This window comes from Hyalella azteca, unplaced genomic scaffold, assembly GCF_000764305.2.
Source record: "Hyalella azteca isolate HAZT.00-mixed unplaced genomic scaffold, Hazt_2.0.2 contig14130, whole genome shotgun sequence".
In the NCBI taxonomy this organism is placed as follows: domain Eukaryota; kingdom Metazoa; phylum Arthropoda; class Malacostraca; order Amphipoda; family Hyalellidae; genus Hyalella; species Hyalella azteca.
In genome coordinates, this window is record NW_025944025.1 from 91,225 (window position 1) to 104,371 (window position 13,147).

The 13,147-nt window shown below is 36.0% G+C and overlaps 1 protein-coding gene across 1 annotated transcript; it reads right to left on the bottom strand.

Moving 5' to 3' along the window:
- Positions 1-1,705: 1,705 nt before the first annotated feature.
- LOC108679068 (adapter molecule Crk-like) lies at positions 1,706-8,730 on the bottom strand. Its single transcript, XM_018167593.2, has 6 exons — positions 8,597-8,730; positions 8,090-8,212; positions 7,562-7,766; positions 6,955-7,083; positions 2,894-3,010; positions 1,706-2,398 (listed from the first exon to the last, which is right to left on the bottom strand). The coding sequence occupies exons 1-6, from the start codon at positions 8,629-8,631 to the stop codon at positions 2,174-2,176; spliced, it is 834 nt and encodes a 277-aa protein (XP_018023082.1). The 5' UTR covers positions 8,632-8,730; the 3' UTR covers positions 1,706-2,173.
- Between the last annotated feature and the right edge of the window lie 4,417 nt (positions 8,731-13,147).

The following is a 13,147-nucleotide window of genomic DNA, read 5'->3' on the forward strand; positions in this document are numbered from 1 at the left end:
TACTGTAGGCTCTTCAAAAAGAGTTATTGCAGACAGCTACCGTAGCTAACAAAATTACTTCAGAATAAATTATGAATAAAAATCTCATTTTACGGTCAATTAAAATACATGTGGCAAATGGCAAAAATTCTCGGAAGCGGCTTTGAAATAACACACAGTTTTAAGCCCATAACACGGCCACATCTTTAGCGCAAATCAAACTCCTAGAACTACAAACATCGGGTGCGATTTAAGCAGCACAATTTTACAATTTTAACCTGAAAACTGTAGAACATGCATGAGTGTTCAACGATGGTTATTTCAAACACAATCTAAATCAGCACATCAAACAGAATAAATTATCCATGCATAAATAATAACCGAACAATATTTTCCAAGCCGTAAGTTTGCTTTAGGTGAAATAGGTACACGAGGGCATTTAACTGATTTTAAAAATTAGTGATTATTAGCGACACCTCGTTGAGAAAAAACCGTTATGCAATTTTTTTCGGCATTAGTATACCTATTAATAGATATGAATGATATTCTTTGAAATCCATTCTTTAAATGAATTTTTTGACGAAAACGAAGAAAGTATTTCATTTGCAATACGATTGTTGCTGGAATACGCTGCATGAGCTTGCGAGAATAGTGCTGGCAACCTCTAAACTTTAAGTGAAAAATTCCAGATACTCGCTTAATTAGAAGGAATTCCTCGTACAAACAAAATTTAGAAGATGATGTGACTTAGTACTGTAAAAAGATCATCATAAGATATTAGACAGAAGGAATTCCCAGTACAAACATAATTTAGAAGATGATGTGACTCAGTACTGTAAAAAGATCATCATAAGATATTAGATACTAATCATTTATTCCACAGGTACGTACATGATTACCTTGTAGTAGTAAATACCATCAAGTGAGTAACGACAGGAACCAATGTTTAAGATTGATCTTTGTAATTTATGAAGGAAATACACGTCATACGAGACAAATATTGATATTATTCTGAAATCATCTATTAGGGCACCTACCTATATAAAAGTGAGTGATAAATAATTGAAAAATTCTCTGCTGACGTTGCCCGCTTATTGCAAAAACTAAAAATAGTTTTATGTAAGCCAATAAATCAACATTGATCATGAATTGAGAAAGATTACTAGTACACCAGCACAAGGGATTTGAGGTGTTCAATCACATAAAATTGCATAGAATAAATCGAAAGCTCCTACAACATTAAAATGCAACGAATGTTCGTTTTACAGAGAAGGCTAAATGGATGTTATACAACACACTGCATTCCGAATCTTTGGGCTTGACGCTGACCAATGGACCCCAAGAAAAAATGAACGAGAGATAAGCGCACATTTTTTATATACACAAGTCTTGATGCACGAATAAAATCCTAAACAATTAAAAATAATCTAAGATTACGGTACTCGCAAAACATCGTCTTCAGCGGCACCGAGCGAGAAGCTCACAATGCGGCAAATGGAAGTTTTACTTCATTTCATTTCGAGTTTGTTGCAGAAAAAAAAACATATCAAGCCAAGAGACTGACCAAGAAGCAAATGGTTTTAAATTGTAATTGCTAAAAATCATAGGAAAATTGATCGCATTTTCTAATGAATTATTTCAGAACACTTTTCACTTTTGAACGCTATTATCCATTGATCAAGAAGTTGAGTCTTAAATCAGAAGTAAAGAAATAATGAAACCTTTGTTCACAAGTTAGAAGCACATATAACGAACACCAAGAAAGTTTTCAATTAATAATATGCCAAAAATAATTTTTTTCAGCACTCGCAGCAAAATTGATCTAAAACCTTGATATGCCCTCGTGAACAGAGAATGGTGCATCAGCTGGTTTAGGCGAAGCAAGATTAACTTCATCATTCTTCTTGTGCATTTCAACTCCATTTTCTGATGAGCGTCGACACGTTTCATCAGATGTTTCTTGTCCGATGTGAGCACTTGGGTAATCAGGACTAAGTGCAGAATATTTTTTACTCTTTTTCTTAACTATAACAATCGCCTTTTGTTCATCATTCGTAATTACCAGCTGGGCATTCGACTTGATTGCATCTCCCGAGCAAGAAACTACGCCGCTCTCACCAGCACCCCGGCCATCAAAATTTTCATCAAGTTTACAAGAGTCACCGAGAGCTGCTTCACCAGTATCTTCATGGCATCAGTTGGTGCCATTAGTGCCTTCTAAGCCGCTTTGATCTTCAATAAACTCTACGTGTGTGAAGGGAAAATGTCCTTTCTTGTCGTTAAGTTCGCCTTCCCAGTTGCCGTTCATGTTGGTCTTGGTCACCTTAATGATGTCGCCGCGCTCCAGCCTGAGCGCTGTCTTGTCGTACGCGTTGGGCACTCTGTCCTGGACTACGCGCGCGTATGCTGGAAGCTTTTGCTGCAATAACAGACAACTTATTATTTTATGGTATAGAAAATATTAGGATAAGATTAATTAGATGTCAGGCACTTATTTCTTTGTGCGCGTATGCTGGAAGCTTTTGCTGCAATAAGAGACAACCTATTACTTTATGGTATAGAAAATATTAGGACAAAAAAAAATTTATGTATTAGGATTATAAATATATAATCCTAATTATATATTTATTATTTTTTATACTTAAAGTATAAAAAATATTAGGATTAATTAGATGTCAGGCACTTATTTCTTTGTTTTGTAAACAACAACAATTAAAAGATAAAATGTAAATTTTTAAACTTCATTCCGGTAGACAAATTTTTCAGCATATACTAATTTATTTCAATACAGAAAATCTATGCAATTTTTTAATAAAACATATCAGAAAGTCAAAAGCAATAACGTTAATTCAAACAATCTTATTGCCCACGTCAATTCACTAATGTACAAGGTTGGATAGAATTAATAACTCACATTAATTCCGGGCTTAGGTCTGTTAAGAGCGCCATTATTTGAAGCATCGGGACAAGCGGAGGAGGCTGGCGCGCTGGCAGTACTCGCAGCAGACTGAACGCGTTGGACATCATCGTACTGATGACAATAAAAAGCGATCTTTAATTATGATGCAAGAACAACAAACGAAAGGAAGATTAGGATACGGAAACAGGAGAAAAACAATACTTATCTTCGTTAGTAAGAGTATGGCAAAGAGATTATTAATTTATTCATAAACACTCCAGACTAGCGGTACTCGCAGCAGACTGAACGCGTTGGACATCATCGTACTGATGACAATACAAAGCGATCTTTAATTATGATGCAAGAACCACAAACGCCGGGAAGATTAGGATGAGGAAACAGGAGAAAAACAATACTTATCTTCGTTAGTAAGAGTATGGCAAAGAGATTAATAATTTATTCATAAACGCTCCAGTACTTCATACAGAATAGTAAAGGCGATTTTTCAGACGCTTCCAGTATTGAACTGCACATAGAAAGCCATGATACTTATGACAACATTTACTTGGTGTCTAATTTACTCACATTCTTAATTTGAAAATTCAACGTATCAAAACTAGCTCAAATGTGTGATTAAATCAAGACTTGTCTTCTCGTTTTTACCCTCATTGGACATGAACAATTTACCACAGGAAATAAAACTCCCTTTGTTTCATGTCTTTTAGTATTCTACATATACACGGAGACAGGTGAATAGCTCTGTAGTTTTTACAGCTGTACTTAAGACGCTGATGAAATCCAGCTTACATTCGATACTACAGTCGATATTCTGAAAATGTCAATATATTTTAAAGTTTAAACAGCAACTGAAGAGAAATGATTTGAGCACCTCTGTGGAAGTTTGTCAAGTATTCGAAACAGAAAATGATTATCGCCAGTCACGGCGATAGTTTCTTGCAAGACATATTATCTGTCAGGCACAATCGATGAATTTCTCCCATTCTTTTTACAAATAATGAAATAATTGGTCATCATTTTGGCGTAAAAAATTTTTTAAAAAAACCTACGAGAAATCTGAAATTGTACACGAGATGTGATAAACCTAAAATATCACCGGGGTAACAAAGTTTTGCCGACCACAGATCTCGCGGCGGTGTAAGCGCACTTGTTTTGTGTAATGTAAGTTGGTCGCCGGAATTGCAATGTAGAAGCCAAGCCTGGTTTTAAAGGCAAGTTCAATTCTAGAAAATCATGAACGCGGTAATCGGTACAAGTGGAAATAGAATGTCAGAGATGTGCAAACTGCGGCTTCAAGCAAGCATGAAAGACTGAAAGTTCGTTGGATTTAGGAAAAATTGCGAAAGAGGAAAGTACGTGAACCAATTAATGCGCCACTAGACTAAATAAAATGAATGCGACGTCAGTAGAATGAAGTCGTTTGCTTAGCTTAATGAATATATTTCCAGTTTTTGTTTTGTTCTCACAACTCCGGTTAAATTCAATTTAACGCTCTACCGCCGTATGTCACTCTCCAAGAACATACAATTATACGTAAACTATTAAGTGTAGCAACCTGAGGACGTTTGTAAGCAACAGAGAACATTTTAAAGTTGTCGTACATGGAGGTAAGCATCAGTGCAAGTCATTTGGGGCTCACTAGAACGTATCCTATTTGGTAAGTGGGCTTGTGATAATATTGCTCTGGTTACTCATGTCAGGCGGTAGAGGGCTAAATGCAATGCGTCATGTGCAGTGAAATCTTAACATTTCTATTTAATTGGGATAGCTTTTTACAGATATCATCGGCAATATGAGCTCGTGAAAGAGGAAGCCGATAAACAACGAAATTTGACCAGTCTCTAAGTGCCAGTAAGGCGCGCAGGCATAAAAGACAGAAATTAATGTTCCTTTTGTATAAATTGGAACAAAAAGATTGATTGAAAGGAAATTCAATCTTTGTTTGGAACGAAATATGCTCCAGTAGTCTACTGTAGAACAATAACCACTCAATTGATAAGGTGCAAACAATTTTAGAAAACTTGATACAGTTTCTTGTTGTCATCAATAACGAACGAAACAAGCATCAAGGATTTCACTGCTGTCATGACTAGTATATCGAGTAGATTGAGATTCAAACGATTTACTTATAGAACTAAAATTGCGGCAAATAAGCATCGAAATAAATACTTGCGCTTTTTAACTGAACAGAGATATTATTAATTTTTTTGTTTGCAAATATAATTAAAAAATATTAATATAAATAAATTAATTTTTTGCAAATATAATTAAAAAATATAATAATTTTTTGTTTGCAAATAGTTCAAAAATTATTAATGCTGGCACCGATATCCATGTATGAGCTGCACAAGGTGATGGAAGAGGCTCGATTTTCGGTCCTAGCTGTTCGCAAATCAGAATTTATTATGGACCTATACTATGAATTACTCGGGAATGATCTGTAGTAAACTTGAGATGCGCCAGCTCATTTGGAGCAAGTAAAGTCAAAACTATGATCCGGTGTTACCATGTAACTACCTCGACAAAGTAACCGTGGTGTTGGCTGATGCGATGGAATCGGGTTGCATTGTTACCCGAAGTCAAATTACGCTGAGCGGAATAAGCTGGATTAAATGAAGATTGCTTGGCATGGGCATGGAGATGTGAGAAATGTCACGCGTGTTTTAATGAACTCAAGTTCGTTTTGCAGACCGATAACAATCAGTTTTTCATGATTATATATTGTAAGGTAATGCCAGAATTTCTTTCGAGATGCCGCGACGATAATGATCTCAAACACTAAAATTTAAGTCGTGAAGTTGAATGGATTTGGTGGCCCAGAATGGCTAAGGATTGGCCCGGGTTTATAGAGAAATGTTCGTTTTATTAGAGCCTCTGAGGAAAAACTACCGACATATATTAATGGCAGCGCTTTCATCCTTTCATTTGGTGAGCACTCAATTCAACTGAAAAAATAGGCAATTATTTCAGCGCAATAAAATGTCTGTAGACTTAGATGGTTTCAAATTGCTATTTGACAACTCGGAGTATGCAAGTTGTGTCTTGAGAAGAGTTTAGGCTACAATCGTGATACCAAAGCATTGACGTATACCTACATAAGATCAGATGGAGACCATCACTTCACTTCTATTACCGGCACAGTAAATTGCTGTTGTATCACGCGCACTGCTCCTGAGCCCAAGTTCATCATGGTAATAGCTGTTCCACACAAGAGTGCTGTTGGCAAACAGGTTCCGCTGACAGGTTTCTTCTCACGTATTTCTCAGCGTTTCAGGGCTAAGCCGCTGATGGGCAGACACACATAAAGTGTCTAGCCACTTCTATCTCTTCAGATTGCTCTCAAAGGGCAAAATTTTCAAAAAGTAAGAAAAAGTGATGCAACCGCCACTCTCAGTTAGAAGGAAATTCTAGAATGCAAAACGGCGCTGGAGTTATTCGTAAAGATGTTTAGTCTTCATTCATAAATGAACTTCTATTCAGCAGGATAGCAGCAGGATGTATGGCAGCAGGATGTATGGCAGCAGGATGTATGGCAGCAGGATGTATGGCAGCAGGATGTATATTAAATGGGGGAATCCTGCACAGTCTCCCCCTTCTTTCGTTGTAATATGTCACTATTCTGGAGGTCTCACTCTCGAAGTTGGGAGCCAGTCCGGTTATCATCTTCCAAGTGTACAGTATTGGTATATACCTTTCTCTTCTTCTCTCCAGTGAGTACAGTCCCAAGTGTTTCAGTCTATCCCAGTAGTCCAGCTTAAGCTCCTTCATACCGCTGATCCCGGACGTGAAGGTCTGCTGCACTGACTCCAGTTTCCCTACCACACCCGCCTTCAGGGTGCGATCCTAGCATAAGACTGTCTACCAAATACCTATATTGAACTACAGAAACAGAGTCTAGAGATCTAGAACTAATATAATATATAGCTCTATATATAATATAGAATCTAGTTCTATATATAATATAGAACTAGAGTCTATAACTAATATAATAAATGTCCAGTGAATATTCTAGGAAGTTATTAAGGTCTTTTAGGAGGCAAAGAATGAAATGGTCTCACCAATGTGACGTAGGGCACAGGTATGCTGCCCACGTCGCCCTTGCTGTTCCGCGCAGTCCACCACTGATCTTCATCTTTGCTGATTATAGTCAAAATTTCACCTTTCTTGAATGCAAGATCTTCAGGGTCCTGTAATAATAAAAGGAAGTTACTAGTCTATTCAATTCTTTATCATATTAATTAATATAATACAAGGAAATTACAAGTCTGTTTATCTTTAATACAAGTCTGGTACATATCTGGCTTTAGTCTGGTCTGGTATAATACAAGTCTGGTTATCAACTCTTTACCATATTAAATTAATATTTTTGATGGAAAAATGAGAAAATACATGGGAATACAAGTAAGTTTAGTGCATAGGAAAAACATTTATAAATGGTCACACTGAACTGAATTTCAAGAGGCAGTGGGAACTTTCCTGGCATATTTCTAGTAGGAGATACTTCTACCAACTTCTCATGGGATAAAAATAATTCCAGATCATTCAGAGCCAATTGTAAATAAATGTCAGCAACAAAGGGTCAACATGGAGTGGCTAAATTTAAATTTTACAAAAAATAACAAATTGATCTAAAGATGTAAACAATAAGGTAGATTTGATACTCACCGACCCATCAAAGTCATATTTGCAGATTACTCTGATTTGTTTAATTCCAAGCTTGGCTGGCCGAATGAGTGCTGTCGTATCTAAATAATGTAGTTTGTAAAAGTTTAGCAGGGTTGCCATGTCAGCAAACTCCTGATCACCAATACGATACTTCTTCTGATCCGGCATTTTGTTTATTATGTAGTGGGAAACTTTGTTATCCTCCCTGAAAAAAAGTATTGTTTTAAAAGGAGTAGCAAATTTTCAAAGCTAAACTGGGTCATCAAAAAGTACCTAGTTTTCAATTCCCTTCTACAATCAGCATATCTTTATTCATTAGGTACATCAGCAGCATGATCAATGAATTAGGTAACTAAGAACAATGCACCAACTTCTTTTTCTTCATTGAAAAATATATGTTGAACATATGGAGCCAGCCATGATTTGATGATATGAGCCAACAGGCAGACTGACCTGACACACAGTACCAGGTCACCAACTATGGAAGCCAGCCATGACTTGATGATATGAGCCAACAGGCAGACTGACCTGACACATAGTACCAGGTCACCAACTATGGAAGTTGAGTCTCGGACCAGGAAGACTCCAGGGTCTTGTTCACTCATCAGAATGTCTGTTGCTGCTTGCCGAGTCATAGCACCAGCATACCAGCTGAAAAAAAAACTTTTATTTAAAAAAATCTCTGTAAAAACCAGGTAAATGGAAGAGTTAAAGGCAAATTGAAAAATTTTACACTGCTGCATCATCAAAAATTAGTCATTGAAATAAGAATGATCATTTTAAAGTTAATTCATTATAGAAATGAAAAAAAAAGAATAAGAAAAAAAAGAGGCATGAAGAATGAATTAGCGAGTTAAAAAAATAGTAGCAAATCAACTGGCATACAGAATTTACTAATTCTTGTTGGGAAGCCTAAGATATTCCTTGTTGAGCAAAACATGTGTAAGGTTAACAAAATTTCTATAGAATAATTTGATTGTTAATCTAGCCATTGATAGATTGGGTGAAATTGAAAGACAACAAAGAATTGCTTACCTGGTTTCATCTGTAGGGTCAAATGATTCTCCCATGATGGCAATGGGTTAAAAATACTGCAGTTGTTTGGTAAAAGAATTTCCCCCAAGGCTTAACCCTTGAGAAAAAATGACACAAACTGAACAACAAATGATCTGAAATAATAAATGTTTNTGAGAAAAAACGACACAAACTGAACAACAAATGATCTGAAAAAATAAATGTTTTTGGTAAGCCAATAACAAGCATTTAGGATTAACAACTAAAACAACTGTCAAACAGGGTAATAAGGGATGGCCGGGGTAAATGGGGACAGTCCTCTGCCACGGCATAAAAATGTTACTGTCAAATGGGGTAATATGGGATGGTTTTGAGCATTGTTTGTTAATAACTTCTCACCATGAAACATTTCAAAAACAAGTTTGAGCTCATTTTAAAGGACTTTGCAAGGGCTATCATATACCGTAGCATCTTCAAAAATATTCTATAGGCTATTTGTAAGGTGCCAGACATGAAATAAAAGCCTCCTAATTTACCCCTAGGAAAGGGGTAATAAGGGACACTTGAAATAGAACTAAATTTTAAAACGTTTGAAGCAAACAGAGTGTACTCGTTCATTACACACAGTACCGTCAACTGGGGCTACTTGGGACGATTTCGAACATTTTTTTATTCATAATTTCTTACCATGAAACATTTCATCAACAAGTTTAGGCTCATTTCAAAGCTCTTTACAAGGGCTAACACATGGCTTCTCCAAAAAATTCCATATGCTATTCGTAAGGTGCCAGAAGCAAAAAAAGAGTGTCCCGAGTAGCTCCGTCGAACGGGGCTACTCGGGACACTTGGAATAAAACTTCATTTTAAAATATTTGAAGCATGCAGAGGGTACTCATCCATTACTAACAGTACTCTGAAGTCCTCCTCTTTCATTGTAGATGATGTAGAGGTCGAATAAATGACATTTTCTGTGATTTTTACTTGTTTTTCCTTTATTGATATGATATTACCATATACATTATTAATTACCGTACCGGTATTATTGATGCGATATTACCGTATTATTGATGCGATATTACCATATCCATGAACATGCCCTTGAGCATTTACAACAATCTTGTCCACTACAAGCTTCATATCAGCAGCCTTATAGCATTTTTTCTGTATCTGTAAGCTTACAGGACTGCTTGTTATTTCACACCATTTTAATTGGGTTAAGTGAATTTACTATAAAAAAAAGATTGTGAAAAACATATCTGAAACAGAAAGGAATGTTTCAGTGACAACCAACATACCTATGTTTTGGAGAAATAAATCATAGTTTAGGTCAATTAGGTACTTTTCATTCTATGATGCCTGGTGCACAATTCTATATATGACATTCTATGCACAATTTTGTGATGACCGATGATGCACTAATTTTTCGATAAGTGAAATATTTTTTGCTGAGCGAGGTAAATGTAATCAATATTCTTTGTTTTTAATCAATTTTTTTCTTAACTGGAGCCTTTGCTAACTGAGGTTCTACTGTAAATGCATTTTTGGGGGTATCCCAAGTAGCCCCGCCGTGCGGAAATGGCCGCCATTTTTTTGGATTGAGGTATGCAAATTCCGCAGATAAAGTTTTCATGCTGACACTTGTCTGCCACTTTTTTTTAAGCAAAATTTTTTAATATGGCAGACTACAGACCTTAGCAGAAGTAACTTTTCAAAATATCGTTTTTCACCATTTTTTTCAGGAATTTTTCATAGCTAGTAAATGTAGTATTTTCAAACTTCCTTTATACTACATAGATAGGAAAAATGTTGATGTCTACGCCAATATATTTAGTTTTGCAATATTCCAATTAGTTTTGCTTCTAAAACAGTTTTACGCCATGTCGGAGGACTGTCCCAAGTTACCCCGCCCATCCCGAGTAGCCCCGGTTGACGGTACTCTGAAGTCCTCCTCTTTCCTTGTAGATGATGTAGGTAGATGTTGGATATAGTCAAATGGGGTAAGACAGGATCGCAGCCTTCATGCAAAGAAAGGACCAGCCCATGGCGTGCATTCTAACTGCATTGAATTCAATTTGACAAAAGAATATGTTAGAACAATCATTGACTGTCATTTCAGTGTTTGTGGCAACCCTCTTCTGCAAATAATGAATTTCTGACTAATTTTTAAAGAAAACCTATGTAAAGAAGGGTTACAAAATAGTTAACCCTGTTTGGGAAATAAGCTCTGTCTAATGACAGAAAATTTTTTGGCCAGTTTTGTGGATGTAGGCAGGTAACCTCAAGTAATAGGCAACTTTTTAGACATACTAGGTATTCCTACCTGCAAACATCACTGCCTGACATGTATTCTAAAATGGGGTAAAAAAGGACTGGATATGAGGTAAGACGGGACCACTAAATGATCCTGTTTTACCACACAAGTGGTCCTATCTTACCCCACAAATAGTCCTGTCTTACTCTACAAATGATCCTCTATTACCCTACAGTTTATCAAAAATAGTTTTTAAATTAATATATTATTTTGTTATTTGTGTAGTACATGGAGTACCGTATTTTGGTCAAAATTTTTATCTTTTGCTCAAACTTCATTATAACTTGTTAGCTTTCTTGATTAGAGAAAGTTAGTGCACTATTTTAAATTGCATCAAAGGGATATAGAAAATAGGGATGTCTCTTCCCATTAGTGAGCTGCAGAACGAGTATGTGCAAGATTGGCTGGGGGATAATCACTGTGTGAAACATGAAAAATAATTATGCTCACAAGTCACAACTCTGTGAGAGGGCATGAGCTATGTTTGAAGAAGTGCACCACAAATGCAGTTAGCAAGAAAACACATGGTCATGACATCTGACACTTAAGTTATTATCTATTGGTTTGGTTTTATTACCAATTTGATAAATTTTTCAATGACACTAATGGAATATACATGAAGCATTCAGCAGTGCTCTACAATGAACCAAAGCAACCCACTATTACTATGCTTAACAAAGTTTTCTTGTGACAAAAACTTCAATATGATTTATGACTGATATTAGAGTTGAGTAGTTGACTTCCCACCACACAAAACAGTAGGTAACAAGTGGTTGTTTAATCAAATATTGAGTTTCTAGATGGATAATATTGAATAGCTACCATCATTTCAGATTTGTACTTTTATTAAAAACCTTGTAACATAAGAATTACCAGTTGGTCCTTTCTTACCCCAGCCTGGTCCCATCTTACCCCAATGGGGATTGGGGTAAGATGAGACCAGCTAACTTTTTTTAATCTGTACATCTTCTTCTTTGCACGGTGTCCACTTGGAGTGGACTTAAAGCCGCAGGTCTGCCAGATGGATGACCGTTGGGCCTGAGAGCTTATAGCTTGTGGTGTTCAGCTTCTTTGTATATGAAAATAATTGCTGCCATCTTGTGAGGTTGGCTGATGTAAGCTCTGTACAGGATTGGGTAGAAGTGGAACATATATCAGTAAATGAAATAAGTTACTACTAATGTAATTTAGATAAGTAAGGGCTGCTAACATAACAACCTTCATTAAACAAAAATAATAATAGAAATATATACATAATTAGGTATAATATTGAAAAAAACGTACAGGATCTACTTGCAGTAACTTGCTAAATTGAAACATATATCAGCAATTGTCATGCATTAACAATTCTATCATGCTTGAATATATACAGCATTGCAAGCGAAAGGCGCTCATCTAAACTTCTTAAGTAATCTCTACAGAAAACTAGGTATGTTAGATGCAAAATGTCTGAGTTGTAGCTTAGAACCCATTGCTTGCATAACTAGCTACTGAGCTACAGCCTACACCTTGTGATAGGTTAAGGGTTTTTTTAGTTATTCATGGTATAGATGTTACAGGCTTGTTAGTGATTTCGGTCCTGTCTTACCCCATCTGACTATATTACTTTTAAGCTAAGAACATTAGGTAAATAGGTAATTAGTCCTATAAGTAGACCAGTAAAGTATCCTGGATACCAGTATTATCATACTTAAGAAATTGGAGTAAATGAGGAAATTAAAAATGAACTGATTCTAGAAAAGCTCTGGTTTGCCACTATGCTGATAATGTAATTTAGAAAAGTAAGGGCTGCTAATATAACAACCTTCATTTACTCAATAAACAAAAATAATAATAATAATAATATATACATAATTAGGTACCTATAATAATATTGAAAAAAAACCTAGATGATCTACTTGCTAAATCGAAACGAAACATATATCAGCAGTTGCCAACTTGCCATGCATTAACAATTCTATCATGCTTGCATATATACAGCATTGCAAGCATAGTGGCAAACCAGAGATTTTTTAGAATCAGTTCATTTTTAATTTCCTCATTTACTTGATATTTAGACCAATTTCTTATGTATGATGATGCTGGTAGGTATCCACCACCGTGCAGAGAGTGAACGAAGATTTAAAGACCTACGGCGACGCATTATCAGCAAAATTTTCGCCTTCAGAAGATCTTGCCGACACATTTAGATTGAAATTCTTGCATTTAATATATTTCTCAGTCTTCAGCCAACTATTTAGAAAAAAAGTAAGGTTTCCGGT

Bases quoted from the DNA above. Each gene is read 5' to 3' on its own strand.
- LOC108679068 (XM_018167593.2), bottom strand. From the start codon at position 8,631: ATGGGAGAATCATTTGACCCTACAGATGAAACCAG. The intron at 8,213-8,596 runs GTAAGCAATTCT...TTTTTTTTTCAG, and splicing joins GACCCTACAGATGAAACCAG to CTGGTATGCTGGTGCTATGA. The intron at 7,767-8,089 runs GTCAGTCTGCCT...ACTTTTTTTCAG, and splicing joins GACCTGGTACTATGTGTCAG to GGAGGATAACAAAGTTTCCC.